Here is a 17,250-nt window from a genome sequence, read left to right on the forward strand (position 1 = left end):
GAAAAAGGCCTTTTGACCATTGATGATCAAGTATGATACATTTGTCTCACGATTCCTACCTTTAGTGCCGATATGTTGTGAAAAGCAATTCCACTTCAGATATAGGTGTCAGCATACAGGATACTCAAAGTATGCTGTTTCCCCTGTGCTCCAATAGTATGTCATATCACAGTCTCACGGGGTTTGTATCAAAAACTAATTAAAAACTAGCGATAATGGGGGCGTGGCTTGGACGCCGAGGGAGATGGCAGCTTAGTGCGTCTCTCCTCCCGTCGCGAGCTTCTACAACCAGCTTTGGAACGCTTTTTCGGCTCTGCAGGGGAGATGTGAGCATATATTCAGGAACCGGAACACTTCCTGAATGTAAGGAGCTGCCCCGCGTGTCCGCAGCTGCAGCGGATCGTGAACTGTGCCAAACGGAGCTCCGGACGCACATGGCAGTAGTGCGTGGTGAGGGGACAACGCGGAGCGAGCAGTGAACCCCGGCACAAGCGATGCAGCGAGCCTGACATGGCGAAGGGACCTGGGACAGAAGGAAAAGAGCCCACGAAGGAGCGCTCACCTGAATGGAAGGCAGAATGACCGGCCGCGTGAGTACAGTAAGATCAGCCATGCCGGGGGCTTCCTCCGCCTTTACCAAGATGGCGGCCGCCACTCGGTAATGCTCTGGAACCGAGGCAAAGTGACTCTACCCATTAAATCTGCCCAAATTAGCCTGCATAAAACACCAGGGGAGCGATTCTGGCACCCACCCCTACAGTGAGGAAAATATGCGCTCATTTCTATTTTGGCCAGGTGAATCTAATGTGACTAAGATGCATGCCTGCATTATCGGCCATTAGACTGTATGAACTCACCAAACGCTCGATCAGTGCTCTGCTCATGCTGGCTGCCAGCTGATGATGGGGGTTTGAAGCTGCTGCGCTGAATGCCTGGATTGCTTGCCACCAAACGACACTCGGCTCCCTACTATACCAGTACTGCCTCGAAGGCTGTCAAGTGCCTACAACTCGGCTCTCTTTTTATTACACAGCAACCCACATGTGGTGTACCCCTCAATGATAGTGTTGTCCTTGCAGTTAGTTTCCAAGGTCATTGTACACACACCGTGCGCCTTTGGAATATATGAATGTGGTGCCCTGTACCTAAAATTCTATCTATGACGTGCTCCCAGTGTACTGAGATCTAGCTGGCTATCCTCTTGTATGGACTTCTGTTGTATACTCTACTCCACGATATTAGCTACTCAGAAGAGGCTCTAGTAATCAGGATGGATACCAAAGACCAGGGTACCCTTAAAAGACTTAAATCGGATCACTCGAACCCGGGATCGCCAAATAAGCCAAAGAAAGTTACCCCGGACGCACTTGACATGATACTGAATAGGCTAGATGAAGTGAAGGACCTAGCCAAAGCCACTAAGGAGGAAGTGGTAGCAATCCGTCAAGACATCAGAGATACTAATGCGCGCCTAACAGAAACCGAATCCCGAATCAGCCGCCTGGAGGACATAGAGGTTGAAACCACCAAGGCTCTGAAGCACCTACACATCTCCTGTGACCAGACAACTAGACGACTGGCCGAGTTGGAAGATAGGAATAGGAGGGGGAACCTACGCATCTTTGGAATTCCGGAAGGGTCCGAGGAGTCGGAAGGCTCATGCATTCAATTTTTGGAATCATGGTTCACTAAAGCCACGAACCTGACTTTCACCAACCCTCTTGAATTCGATAGGGCACACAGAGTACCAGGGAGAATCACTAAGACACAGAGAGGACCAAGGCCCATCGTATGTAAACCGTTACGCTACCAACATGTTGAGCAAATCCTGGCCTTCGTGAGGAAACACAATCATATTTTGTGGAAGGATACCAAGGTCTACATTTCTCAAGACTACAGTAAGGAAACCGTAGAAATAAGGAAGGCCTTCCTTGCGCTACGCCAACAACTGTCAACGAAGGGATATCAATATGGCTTTGTGGGCCCAGCAAAGTACAGGGTGACAATACGTGGTTCGTCTTCCTACTTCACGGACCCCAGGAAACTCAGACGTATGCTTGAAGACGTGGAAGAACGGGACATGGAACGCGATATGGAAACTAATAACCCAGAAGGTCAAGCAGCCTCGGCCTCGGCGTCAGGTTACAGATGACCACATCTGAGGTTTAGTGCTCTCACTAGGATATCTCTGCTATGTTAATTCCACAAAGCCCAACAAGCTTTTCAAATTGCAAGTCCACCGTTCTATAAGGTTTCAAGTTGACGGATGCCTCGTTGCACCGAGAACTCTACGCTGCCTGAAAGGTGGCCCGAAGATCTGAACTAAGGTCCTGGAGTCTCCTCACTTTATCTCCCTAGGTTGTACCTGACGTGGCCTGTTGCTAATGATCTAAACTTTTTGATTGTAGCTGGTCTGCCCTGTTTGATTAGAATGAGGAAGATACCGGTGTAAGATGTGTTAAGTCGTGTATGAATGAATCCAAAACCCGGTGCATTGGCAGGATTGATCAGATTAGACTGGTTTCGGACTGGCCGTGCTGGGGCTCTTTGTTTAAGGAACGATTACTGGCAGGTTTTCGTTTTTGACTAGGTTCTTCACCGCTGACGCATAAACCTAGATACCAATAACCATTAGGGGCCCTATGCTGAGGGTATGAAGCTATAATACCTTCCAATAGGCTGTGTGGCTATATTGTCAAATTTCTGTTCGACAGCACCACTTTGACAGATATAATGTAGGTATATTGGTTTGTTTCTGAATTAACAAAAATGTGCAGAAGGAGCGTGTTACTATACCTAAGTTAGTTCTGCCACATCACTCCAATATTACACTGTTTGCATAATGTTGCATAATGTTTATCGGCACTCTACGTTGTGCATAGCTGTTCCAAATGTTTATACATGACTAGTTCTAGACGGGAGGGTTACTGCGGTTTTCCTCACGTCGCCATGCTTCTGTATTACAGTTGGGGAGGGTGGGGTGGGGGGATGTGGGGTGTTGGGGGGGGTGGGTGTTATGTTCTATGGTTTACATTTTTTGTACTTTCCTTTCTCTCTCCCTCTTATTCCTTTCCTCTTCTCTTTTCCTTGCTTTTTCTTTCCCCTCTGACCTGTCTCTTTGCTCTTATCTGGACAAGCTGTATCATGCATATGTTGTATTTGTATACCGGTACCCAGACTAGCCATGCCCCATCCCTGGGCGCCCAGATGATGGACCATGGTCTCCGCCTGTTATACTCCATAGGGGGCAAAGCAATGTGTTCCTTCCATTATGCGCTGTGTAACATGTATTTCCAGGGCTCTCGTGGGGCACTCATGATACCTACACTGCTATAAATGTCAGTAACAACACTTTCCACTCCGCTCGGGACAACGTCACTTGATCGATTAAAGATTCTGTCTATGAATGTTAAAGGTTTAAATCAGCCCGTTAAAAAACAAAAGATATTAGACTATGTGCGCAGACAGAAGGGAGACATTGTACTGCTGCAAGAGACCAAACTAGATGTTAAACAATTTTACACTCTGCGCAATAAGTTTTATTCAGAGGTTGTCGGTTCTGGTGCAGTTGGAAGAAAGAATGGTGTTCTGGTACTATTGTCAAGAAAGTCCAAGGTAGAATTACTGTCTTCCTCATCAGATGAAAAGGGTCGTTGGGTCACAGTGAAACTATCCAAAGATAATACAGAATTCTTTGTCACTAACGTTTATGCACCTAATATTAATGACTTAGAATTTTGGCGAGACTTAGCCAAACAGATTGCAACGATACCTGATACGGCGGTGCATATCCTTGGGGGTGATTTCAATCTTCCATTTGACCCGGCCTTAGACAGGGACTCAAAATGTGTATTCAAACCAAGCAGATCACATAATGCATTTGTCAAATTATGCCAACAATTTCACTTAATTGACACATGGAGAATACAAAACCCTACTGATAGGGACTATACTTTCTACTCTTCCCCTCACGATTCGTTCTCCCGCATTGATTTCATATTCATTACACAAAATGGCGTTGCAAGGATAGAGGATACTTCAATTGAACCTAGGGTTCTATCAGACCACTCATGCATATCTCTATCCATCACTAACATTAAACCGTCCCCTAAACAAACGTCCTGTAGACTCAATGAGGAAATCTTGAGTAAAGAACAAAACAGAACTCAAATTCTATCAGCCATTAGGTCTTATTTGGAGATTAATGCGAAAGGGGACACTTCGGACCTAGTACGTTGGGAGGCTTTGAAAAGTACAATTAGGGGTGTGTGTATCAAAATTCGTTCAGCAATGAACAGAGATTGTAATGCAAAGCTAGAAGGGTTAGAGACGGAAATAGCCATCCTAGAGAACAAACACCAAATGACGAGAGACCGGGAGACATTTAATACCATGACCAACAAAAAATACGAATATAACAAACTAGTAAGCGAAAGGGCGGGGGTGTGGCTAGACAGAAAGCGAAGGTTCAAGCTATGTGAATCTAATAAAGCCGGCAAGAGCCTAGCGGCATATTTGAAATTTAAGGTCCAAAGGAATGCTATTAATGTTATCAAGGACTCGGCGGGAGTTACTCACTCTGATCCCCAAAAAATAACCGAAGTCTTTAAAGACTTCTATAAGGACTTATACGCCAAAAACGAATTGGTGGATGAAGACAAAATTCAAGAATATCTTCAGGAGTGTGTATTACCAAAGTTAAAGCCTGAAGAACAACTCAGTCTTAATGAGCCGATCTCGGCTACTGAGGTGGAAAAGGCAATTAGGGGACTGAAATGTGGGAAGGCACCGGGCCCGGATGGCTTTACTGCCAAATTTTACAAAACCTTTCAATCAGACTTGGTTGACCCTCTTCTGAGCCTCTTCCACGAATTTACTGAGTCGGGGGAAGTGAGGGGTACGTTAGCAGAAGCGACTATTGCAGTTCTCCCAAAGGACGGCAAAGACCCGTCGCTACCAAAAAACTATAGACCGATTTCCCTGATTAATTTGGATTGTAAATTGTTGGCCATGGTTCTATCAGCTCGCTTACAAAAGGTCCTCCCCACTCTTGTACACCCATCTCAAGCGGGCTTCCTAAAACATAGACTGTCTAGTGATAACACCAGGGTGTTAGCCCATGCCCTAGAAAAAGCAAAACTTCTGAATACTCCCACGGTAGCTGTCACGCTGGATGCAGAAAAAGCATTCGACAAGGTGGACTGGTCCTTCCTTAAGGCGGTGTTACACCATTTTAACTTAGGAGAAACATTCACTAAACTCGTAATGGCTCTGTACGCCGGCCCCACTGCAAAAGTCAGAGCAGGTGGCTCCTTCTCATCCCCTTTCTGCTTGAAACAAGGGACGAGGCAAGGTTGCCCACTATCACCATCTTTGTTCTTACTGGCAATAGAACCCTTTTTGTGGCATATTAGACATAACAAAGCAATCGCTGGTATCCCATTTGATGACTGCACTGTAAAATTGACGGCCTACGCCGATGATGTGCTGATCTTAACGGAAAAAGCCGACGAGGCTATCCCGGCCTTGATGGACACAGTCGAGGGGTTCTCTAGAGTTTCAGGATATAAACTGAATAAGGACAAAACAGAAGTCAAATTGTTAAACAATATCGGGAGTAAAGACATTCTAGGCTCCTCTGGCCTTACCTGGCAACCGAAAGCTTTTAAATATCTGGGCTTAGACTTTGAAAGGGATTTGATTACGACTCTGAAGCTAAATGAGGACTTAACTTTAAAAAAGATATCCACATTGCTAGATAGCTGGTCACCAAAATATCTATCCTGGTGGGGTAGGGCTGAGACCCTTAAAATGATGTGCACGCCCCTAGTTAACTATCTAGCCTGCATGCTCCCTATGACTTTTTCAGAAGAATTCATCAAGAAGGTGGACAGGTTGTTCGGTGAGTTCCTGTGGCGAGGGAAAAAAGCCAGGATATCACTAAAAAAGCTGCAGTTAGCAAAAGACAAAGGCGGCCTGGGCCTGCCCTCGTTCAGGAACTACCAAACAGCCTTCCTCTGTAAACAAGGGGCCCTTTGGCTAGTTGATGATACATCCTACACTCCAGTGTGGCTAAATATCGAAAAGTCGTTAATGGCGCGTGCACCCCTCTCGGCTCTCCTCACCATGGATTTGTCCCACATACCTCACTCTAAATACATTCTACTAAATACTAGAAGAGCACTCCTCCGACTTGACCAATCCCATAAGACTGCTTCGGTGATCAAGAGATCTACTCTACTCTCATTATGGCATAACCCTATGCTCAGGATAGAGGGGAAGACCCTTTATTGGGAATTGTGGGCGACTAAGGGTATACATATAGTGAATGACCTCTATGAAAGTGGTAGGCCTCTACCCTTTTCGATATTGCAGGAGAGATTTGAATTGCCTCACATAGAATTTTACCAATTCCTGAAATTGAAAGCTGCTACCTCCAAGCGTCTCCTTTCTACAGAGCCGCCTTGGCTGGTGAACCGCCTCCGGTTACTGTACCATGCTGGTCATTTTGTTTCTAGAGTATATAAACTGCTCCTCCCCCTGCCCAAGAAGCCACATAAGTTATCCGAAATCAAGTGGGAATCAGAGCCTAACTCCACGGGAATAGTAATCGATTGGGAGGTCATACATAACACCGCACTAACAAACAAGGTTTCCCCGATCCTATGCCAAACGAAATATATGTTGTTGAACAGAGTGTTCTGGACCCCTCAGAAACTGTTTAAATGTAATCTGAGGGACACGCCTAATTGTTGGAACTGCCAAGAAGCGCCAGGTGACTTGGCACACATGCTTTTTAACTGTACCCTATTGCGTCCATTCTGGGACAAAGTATTTTCATATATCCAACAGATATTTGGAATAACTCCTACTCAAGAATTTATATATGTCATTCTGGGCCCTCTGGAGGAACAATTGCCAGAGAATCATGACAGACAATTGCTTGATATCATGTTAACATTGGCGTGCAAGGTCATACTTTACAAGTGGAAAAATTTTGCTGAAGTCAACTTTAAAATGTGGCTGGAATGGCTTTCCTTTCTAAGAGGGGCAGACAATCCTGCGCTACAGTCAGCCACTTGGAAGCCTTCGAACAACAAACTCTGGTCATCCCTGGATGCGTCATCCTGCCACTTTGAACCCCCATGAGGCACATCTCAATGGTCAACTTGTTCCATAGAATTGTTATTGAATTTTAGTCTGTTCAACCATATATGCTTACTGTATACTTCCTAATACATGCATGCCGAACCAGGTTTGGGTAAACTGGTTATGACCGCTCTGTGGATACACCTGTCCTCTCTCTTCTCTACTCTCTTCTCTTCTCTTCTCTCTTTTTCCTCCTCTCCTTTTCTCTCCCATCTTTCTTTTATCTCCTCTTTGACTTGATTTGATTACTGTAAGTGTCTTGGTGCCATCATTCTGCTCATTTGTACCTTGGAAGAGTCATTGTATTGTCTTTATTTTCAGCTTTGTTCTTCAATAAAAAAGATTTGAATTAAAAAAAAAAAAACTAGCGATAATGGCAGCTCTGACATGCCTTTTTTTTACTTTTTTTTTTTATTTGAGCAGAAACAGATTAAACCATTCCTCTTATACACAAAATCAACTTCACAGTAAACACCATTATTTAAAAAATATTAGAATCTTCCTAAACAAAAAACTGTTACTCTCAATTCAATTGTTGTCTAAAGTGTAACATCATTGAGATTCCATCTTTTATATTCGATAATACGCATGAATAAAGCATTTAAGCAATATAAAATGCTATCAGTACAATGCTGTATATTTAACTCCCATAAAGTGCATTTTCCTATCATCCAACCAGGTTGTTCTAACCCTTAATAAAGTGCATCAGCTCATATTCAACCCTTAGCAGCAAAATATTCCCCAAACAAAGTGTGATTGTGCTTGGATCGATTAACATAAAACCACTTTGACACGCTTACCCTTGCCGACTCTATATCTAATCCATGTATTTCAATATGGAAATATATCTTTTAATGGCTCAGGTCCTTTTCGCTTAAGCCTCTTCAAATGTTCTCGTTCTAATCATTTTCATATGCAATTCTAGGTAGGCTGGTACTTTTTGTTGTCCTCCAGTTCTGGAGAATCAGGGTGCGTGCCACCAAAGAGGTAATAACTGCAAATATTACCTCCCCTCTAAACATTGGCGGAATTTGTCTCTGCCTTATTGAGCCAAAAAGTGCAATTTCCACCTTTGGTTCCAATCTTCTCTGCAAGCCAAGTCTAAGAACAGCACTAACTTTCTCCCAGAACTGTTTTAACATCAGGCATGTATAAAATAAATAAATAAAGCCAGCCAGCCTCCCTCACCTAATTGGTGACAGCTAAAGCATCTATTTTCAACTTCTGGATGCATCTTATGGAGCGCTTTTGGAGTATAATACGACATCCAGCGTGATAAAAAGGACATTCTTTTAAAAGTTGCCGCTCTTAATGCCTTGCTGCCATAATTGAAAATAGCTTGCCACTCAAGATATGAGAAAGTACATTGTGTTTCTTGTTTGATCCTCTCTAAAAAAGTTATTAACCAAAAGGGTCTCTCCTTGGCTCCTTAAAAGTCAATACCAATTCCCCACCCCTCTTAGCTTGGTTCTAAAGAGCGCGGCTATAGAAGGTGTACTTATTCAATAGATGCATAATCTGAAGATAGCCATAAAAGAAAAGCTTACTCCGGTCTCCACATCTAGCTTGGACCTCCTGTCAATTAATGCATCTCCCTCCAATTATAAAATAGACCAGTTCTTTAAAACCATTAGCTTTCCAGAACCTTAGATGGCTATTCTGAATTTGGAGTCCTAAGCTTTTACATTCGGTAAGCTGCAAGTACTCGTGCCCTGCAGAATGAGCCTTTAAGGAGTACAATGCCTGAAGTCTAATACAAAACTCCTGTTGTGTCTTGTATCTAATTTTTTGGGGAAGTTTTGCTGTTTTTATATAATCTGGAATCTGCAACCCTGCTTCCTGAATTATTTTATCTTCTCGCTCCCCCCTGCCCCCGCCCCCCACCCTCACACACACACACAATTAATGTCAAGTTGGAGTACAGGGAATTTTACCCTTGGCACCTTTTTGTTCCAAATGAGCTGTTGAAAAATTGTTTCTAACTCTTTTAAATAAGCCATGCTGATTTTGATCGGAACATTTCTAAAAAGAAAAATCAATAAAGGTAAAATCAACATCTTTATAAGGGATATGCGCCGATCATTGTGAGGGGAAGAAGTGACCATTTATCAAGTAGGCCTTTGATTTTTTTCTACAGAGCCGCCTCATAATTTAATTTATACATTTCACGTACTGGTTAGTGACATATATCACCAAATATCAAATCGGGTCTGGGGAAAGAGTTTGCCGCTCTAGACTATCTGGAAGAAAATCACTAGAAACATTAATCAACAGAATTTCAGTCTTATTATGGTTGATTTTCTTTCTTTTTTTTTTTATAATCAGCTTTATTAGTTTTATAAGAACAGAGGAATTCATTGGTTACAGTTCAATAAGCATTAAGGGGAACATGACAGGGTTGATTGAAGACAGAAATAAGGTCGGTCCATCAGAGTATAACACAGCGGTCAGTATGGTGGTTACATTGTGAGATAGATTAACAGAAAGACAGGTCATCATGGTGGCAGCATATTAAACCATTTACCCCACACTTTGTTGAATAAATCAGGACATCCCCGAGCCTCAAATAGGGCCTCCCCCTGGATCCCGCACCAGTCCACTCCCCTCCTACATCTCTGCACAGTAGGGGCCTTAGCCTGTGACCAATGCGCTGCTATGTCCCATTTGGCCACCGCCACAGCTGTCCCCAAGAGACTATTGTCCACCCTGGAGCCATCCAGGCCATCATAGACCCCTAGCAGCATATGCATTGGATCGCGTGGAACCTCCCATCCCAAGGACTGCGTAAGCTCAAGCTCCACCCCCCTCCAAAACGGCGCCAGCACCAGACAACACCACACCATGTGGTAGAAATCGGCAGGGGCTGAGGCACACCGTGGGCATGCTGAAGAGGGCCTCAACCGGGCCTGGAATAGACGTGCCGGGGTGAGGTATGCCAAATGGAGGTAGTATAATTGGACCAGGCGCAGCTTGGAGGACGTGGTCAAGGTTTTGGGCGCCATGTGGGCATCCCTCCAGTCTGCCTCCTCCAGGGGGCCCAGCCAACCCTCCCAGCGGGCCCTAAGCCAATCTAGGGAAGCAGGATCATTATTGACCAGGGACCGGTATATGCGGAACACTCCCCCTCTGCCCAGGTCCCCCATCATCACTGAGCCTCTAACGGGCTGAACTCTGGAAGGGAGACAGGAGGTGAGACATGCATGTAGAGGGCGTGTCTTAGTTGTAAATATCGATAAAGTTGGGAGTGGGGAAGAGCGTGGCGCTGCTGCAGGTCTGCGAAGGAACGGATGTGATCCCCCACCCAGACATCCCCGAGCATTGAGACCCCAATAAGGTCCCACCTACGAAACCCCCGTAAGGACGAGACCGCCCCCAACTAGGACCCATGCCAGAGCGGCGTTTTCTCGAGTGAGTTTTCGGTCTCATCCCACGTGTCGTAGGGCCGCGCGCCAGGCCAGAAACACCGTCCTGGTGACCGGGGCCATCACTTGTGGCACCGGACTACCATACAGAAGCGCCTGGACCTGTGCAAAGTCCAACGCAGTGAGTTCCACACGATAGGCAGGGTCGGACCATCCGCCCGCATACCAGTCGTGGATGACAATAGGTTTCGTGGCCAGGTAGTAGAGGTGAAGATTGGTCACCCCTTTACCCCCGTCGAAGGGGGGAATACGACAGTGTGCCAGGGATACGCGTGGTCTCCCGCCTCCCCAGAGAAACCGGGTGGGGACTCTGTCGAGCTCATGAAACCAACTACCTGGAAGGTGGACCGTGATGTTCTGCAGTATGTAAAGGAAACGGGGGAGGACCATAATTTTGAAGAGCACACTTCTGCCTAGGGGGTTCAGGGGAAGGGTCTGCCACTTCTTGAGGTCGGCCTTCATCCTGACAGCCAAGGGTGTAACGTTCAGGGCCCATTCAAGCTCCGGTAGAAGAGCTATCCAGACGCCAAGGTATTTGACCGAGTGCCTCCTGAGGGGGATAATCGACTGCCAGTCGTAACACTCTCTGGAGGGGTGCAGTGGGACCAGAATGGACTTCGCCGCGTTAAGTCGAAGTCCAGAGACCCTCTCGAAATCCGAGAGGACCTGCAAGCACCGTGGGCCAGAACTTTCAGGGTCCGCTAGATAGAGAAGCACGTCATCCACGTATTGGGCTATCTTGTCCACTTGGCTCGAGTCCCAGGCCCAGCCCCGGATAAGTGGGTCCTGTCGGACGAGCATCGCCAGAGGCTCCATCACCAACATGGTTGATTTTCTACTCCCCAATTGATTCAAGCTGTGCAAATTCTATCAATGTCATATCAGTATTTTGTTTTTCTGGTCTAAGAAACAAAATAATATAATCTGCAAATAGTTTACATTTTGACATTCCTGCTATTGGTGTTTTAATCTCCCATCTATCATGGATCCTAATGGCCAGAGGTTCAATAAAAAAGGTAAATAGTACGGGGGATATGGGACACCCCTGCTGGGTTCCCTGGTTTATATCGATCGTTTCAGCTAGGTTGGAATTTATAAAAACCTGAGCCTGGGACTTGGATATATATTCTGCATCATGTTAATACTCTAGAGAGGAATCACAACCCTTCCAAGCCCATAAAAGAGAGCATCCCAATTCACCAGATCGGACGCCTTCTCTGCGTCGACCATCATTATAAGCGCTGGTGTTTGATTATTATTAATAAAAGTCAAGTGCTTGGACCAGATATCCCGTATTGGATGACATTGACCTGCCTGCCACAAACCCAGTCTGATGCTTGTGGGCCTTCTGTTCAACTGAGACTAATCGATTTGCCCAGCTTTTAGTCTGAATTCTACAAACTAATTGGCCTATATGAATTGACATCCCTAGGATTTTTACTAACTCTTCCGAAAACGGCCTATAAAATTATGTTGGAAGGCAGACCTTCCCTCCAGGCATTGAGGCTAAGGCCTGCTGCATTTCTGCTGCTGAAATATCTGCTGCTATCTCTTCTGCCTGCGTACTTGATATCTGTGAGAGATTTATATTGTTGAAGTATTGATGTATTACTTCTTTCGAGGCCATATATTTAGTTGCGTATAACTCATTATAATGGTCTAAAAAACATTTTGCGATCATGTCTTTCTTGGACACTATGGTCCTTGTCCTGGGCTCCAAAAGTTCAATAATTGATGCAACTTCCTGCTTTACTTTGGTCGACCAGGCTAGAAATGTTCCTACCATTTGATTTTCTTCATAATGTCTCTGCTGAAATTACCGTGATCTATTGATTTCTTCTCTAGCCTAGGTAATTATTCATTGCAGTTTAAAGGTTAAGGTCTGTTGTCAGCAACAAGGAGTAAAGCCCAACAAGCTACTTTTCTGACTCTTAATAATGCTGAAGCCGAGTCCACATTGAGTAATAGAGCTGATATGGACAACATGCCCAAACATCCCTCGTTGGTGTGGGTAGCAGGCTGTTACCTGGAAAAACCAAATCTCCACCCCCACCCAAAATCTTTAGTAGATCTGTAGGGGTATTAGACAACCCTCCAGAGTGCTGTCCCTAGCAAGTCTACTTATAATGCATCACACCCTGTTCAAGATGGCCATCTATACCAAAGCAGCCTCCTGGATATAGTCATGGACGTTCTGCAAGCTTTACTGCTTGAATGTTAATGAAAAGACAAATACTGCCATGCGAAAAGCAGTGCTACTCTTTGCCCATCTCACAGCTAGCTTCAGGTTACCATCATCAGGTAGGTGATTCTGTTAAAATCCAAAGCAGTTAAAGAATAAGTTACCTACATGTGAAGGTAGTTATCCAACATTGGTATCCTGTGCAGATTCCCATGCAAACTGGCCTTACCAGCCTCCCCGACCAGTTGATACAGCGATTTTGTTATCGGGTGCATTTTTATACAACACATGCTTGGAATGTGAGCTGGGAGTTGCTAAAGGGTGGATCACTGTAGTGAAGGGACATATGGTCCACAAAGACTAGTCTTTGAACCTAGCATCTCAGCTATTTTCCCAGGGATAGCTAGCTCTCCTCCCCTTTCCTAGCAGTGCAAAATGTTACCTTCTTAGAACTCCATTTCTTGGCAATTTACTCATCATTAAAAACATTTGTGATCTAGGGCTTCCACAGTGTATTTGTTGTTCACTTAGCCATTCAAAATAATCAGACTGCCGTTGACAACTGGAGCAAAGCTGGAATTCTTTCTGCCACCTGTGGCGTCCCAAAGTGAAAATTCCTAGGTATGTGTGTCTTCCTGATCCACCCCTGAGTTCCTTTCTCCCTATGTACAGTACCAGCAGTGCAAAAGTTGAGGGAGTCATGGGGCACCCACACAGAAATTAAACTCTTCTTAAAGTCACATGCCACCTTCAGCTATACCCTGTCCACACAAAATAGATTCTTTCCCACATAGCTCAGAACTCCTGCCCATGTCACCAACTAGCTTATTGCTTCCTTCCTGCAACTCCATCGCCTTCTTTTTGCAGCTCCCACCCTTCCCAAAAAAATCTGCTAACCTGGCAACATCAACATCTTCATCCCAACTATTAAGCAGACTCTCTTTCCTCAAAGAGAAAGTGGTGTCCTGTTATCTTGCTGTACCTCCCTAAGGTATCCTTCTCAGTCAGCAGACTCCTCCTTACTCATTAAAGTGAAGAAGGCAGAATCCATTGCTCTTCATAGCACATCTACCAATTCCCTCTTTATGGTCCCTCGAAAACTACCACAACAGTCATGGTAATTATTTTCTCATGCCTCTTATAACATGCATAACCGTTTATCTGTTATCAACCAAAAGTTGTTACATATGTGGATTGTGTTCTATTTCAGATTTGGGGAGGACACAAGGAGCAACAAGGATGCCTATCAAGCAGCAGTTAAGAGACTTATGCAGTCTGTTCACCTTTTTACGCCAAAACTTTTCATTAAGCACTTAACAATGAACATCACAATGGAAGAAGTCTATGTTTTGGAACACTGGACTGCTATAAAGTGGCTGGAGCAAAATATGAAGTGGGCTTGCAAAGTCTGGCTTGTCTAAGAAGTTACTCTCACTAAGATGTTTTTGAATTGTTGAACTCTAATCACTGTTGCAAACAAGAATAAGAAAAATCAATAAAAAATTGTTCTCACTGTATATAGTATTTACCCAGTATTTATTTGTGAAAGACTGGCATTTAAACACTGTTATATACGCTTCATGTATACATAGAGGGATAATTGTGTTACATAGATAGAGGGATAATTGTGTATCTACATATATATGAGATGTGTCTGTGTGTATATGTGCGTGTGATATATATATATATTACCCAGTGGGAGTCACCACTGGATACTTATTGTTATGATCGTATTTCCAAAGGAAATGCATTTTTTGTGTTGCGAATTAATAACTTTTAGCTGGTTCATGAGTCTTCAAAAAAGTGTTACATTTTCGGGGTGATCCGCAAGCGGGGGCCAAGAAAAAAGGGTCCCAAAACATGTTTTCTCCACTTATTTTTTCCATAGGAACTTTAGACACAGCTACAACCTAAACTGCCGAGTGGATTTACACCAAATTGGACAGAACGCTAGATCCTGGTCCATTTGTGATTTGGTGTAAATCCATTTAGTAGTTTTGGGGCACCAGGGCACCCATCTTTATTGATAGGGGGGTAGAGTCATGCTGCACGGCCCTCCTCCTCCTTTTTTGTTTTAATACTGGCCCTGGTGAATGGGGTCCCCATGGCCTAACTGGGCTCTGGGAGGGGGCCACGCTGCCCCACTCCCTTTATTTTAAGGAGTGGGTATGTGGTCCCTAGGTTCTAACAAGGCTCAGGGAGTGGGGGGTGTTTCCCCCCACTCCCTTTATTTGAAAAAAATGTCCCCAGGGCCTAATAAGACTAGTGAAGGGGGCCTTGCGGTCCCCTCCCCTTTAATAAAAAAAAAAGAAATGGCCACGGTGTAATGGGGTCTCCAAGGTTTACCTAGGCTTGCGGGCGCAAGTGGACCCCCTCCTCTTTAAAAGAAACAAAATGGGGATCCCCAGGACCTAACAAGGCATGCGACGAGGGGCTGCCCAGCCCCCCTGCCATTAGTTCAAACAAACAAAAAGCCCTGGTGATGGGGTCCTCGGGGCCTAAAGAAACTCGGGGAGGGAGGGTTCACACTGCCCCCTCCCATTTTTTACACATTTTGGCCCTTTAGGTGAACTCCCTGGGGCCTGTAATGGCTTGGGAAGGGAGCCCTCATGCCCCCCTCTCCTTTAAAACAATAAATAAAAGGCCCTAGGGGATGGGACCCCGGGGCCGGGCTCTGTCGCCAACCTCCCCGATGCGCGGTCAAAGGCCTTGTGCAGCAAGGGTTTGGCTGCCTTTGTGGGATTGGCCACAGAGATCGAGCCTTGTGGCCAACCTCGCCACCACACACAGCCAAAGGCTATGAACAGCTAGGGGTTGGCTGCATGCCGGGGTTGACCACTGGGCCTGCCCAAAGGCCAGGCTTTGCAGGCAATCCCACACCATGCTCAACTGAAGGCCATGTGCAGTGTGGATGTTGGCTGCCTTTATGACCGCCTGGCTGCACTGCTGTTCAAAGCATAGGGTTGGCTACATGTAGGGTTGGCCGGAGTAGCGAGGGATTGGATTTAAGTATATATAAATATTACTTTATGTTAAAATAACCCTAGAAAGTCACTGAAAAAAACAAAGGTTAAAGTGATGGAATCGTTAGTGGAAATGTTCAGCAAGAAGATAACATTTTAAAGTCTAAAAACCACAGAAATTCACCAGTTATAGTTATCTCATGTAACTATAACTTTTGCCCTAAGGTAACTATAACTTGAACCCTTACCATGTCATGTACTGCCAATTAATTTTCATATTACATCACTCATGACATCTTCTATGACATCATTGATAATATCACTACAACCTTTGCAGTGAAATTATTGATGAGAATATTGCGTGGCAGGGGCGCAAGTTATAGTTACTGGAGAACTAACTGCTGAATTTCAGTGGTTTTTGGAGTTGAAAAGGTTATGTGGTTACCGAACGTTTCATGTAACTATAATGTTACATTAATCTTGGGTGTTTTTCATGGTAAAAAAACAAAGATTAACGTATTATTATAGTTGGATTTTAATTAATTCTTCAATAAATGGTGAATGGTACTCTGTTGTATTTGCTCCTATACTGCATACCTTATATCTACTGCACTTAAGGAAACCTTTTGTTGTAGCCAATGAGTCTGCTCTGGTACTTCCCAACTGCTTTTGACTAGTGCATCTTTCATAGAGATCGCCCTTCTGTAGGATATAATTGGTGATCCGAGCACAACTTCTTCCCTTACTAGATGTCAATGATTTTTAGGGATATCTCTGACTTGTCTTTCATGTTTATTGTACATAAACATTAATCTAAGCTTCTGCTCCTCCTCAATCCTTGTCTTGTGGTTGAACAGGATTGATTCTCTACTTCTTGCATCTAATTGACTTATTGCCTTTTCCATATTCTCTCCTGTAACTAAACTTTCTCCAAAATTCTAAGTACAGTTTCTTCCTGACACATTTTCAGTTCATTTGGCTCACTGCAATTCCATTATAATCTAAGCATTCCTCAGTACTGAACGATACCCTTAGGAGTTTCCGGGTGGGAGCTGCTGGCATGTAGTTTAGAGTTCCCTGCCGTTGCTTTCCGATGTAACTTGATCTCTATTTTCCCAGCTTTGCTGTTCGTACTGTAAAGTGTAAATTCATCTCATTACAGTTTATCTGGGATACAAATATTTGAGCTGCCTCTTTGGTTCCCTTCCACACAATAAAGATATCATTGATGAAACAAAGCCAACTAATCACATGGTTGTTCCATATTTCCCCGTGTACCTTGGTTAGCACCTGCTGCTCCTCCCCCCAGCCCATGTACAAGCATGCGTAGCTGGAGGCGAAGCAGGTGCCCATCGCCGAACGACCCACTTGCCTGTACACCACTTTATCAAAAAGGAATAAATTACTCTCCAGACACCATTGCACCATGCTGTTTAACATTTTGGTGTGATTATGCATTCTCAGTGGTCTACTACTTAGGAAGTGTTCAAAAGCACACAACCCATAACTGTGATTAATGCTGGTATACAAAGAT

The 17,250-nt window shown here is 44.5% G+C and overlaps 1 protein-coding gene across 1 annotated transcript in view; it reads left to right on the forward strand.

Moving 5' to 3' along the window:
* Positions 1–14,270, forward strand: part of TOPAZ1 (testis and ovary specific TOPAZ 1) — a 1,918,280-nt gene extending 1,904,010 nt beyond the window's left edge. The window contains exon 20 of the mRNA XM_086942092.1: positions 13,964–14,270. Coding sequence (XP_086798218.1) covers positions 13,964–14,174 — 211 coding nt within the window. The 3' untranslated portion in view covers positions 14,175–14,270. The remainder of the gene's footprint in view (positions 1–13,963) is intronic.
* The last annotated feature ends 2,980 nt before the right edge of the window (positions 14,271–17,250 follow it).

This window comes from Lissotriton vulgaris, chromosome 10, assembly GCF_964263255.1.
Source record: "Lissotriton vulgaris chromosome 10, aLisVul1.2, whole genome shotgun sequence".
In the NCBI taxonomy this organism is placed as follows: domain Eukaryota; kingdom Metazoa; phylum Chordata; class Amphibia; order Caudata; family Salamandridae; genus Lissotriton; species Lissotriton vulgaris.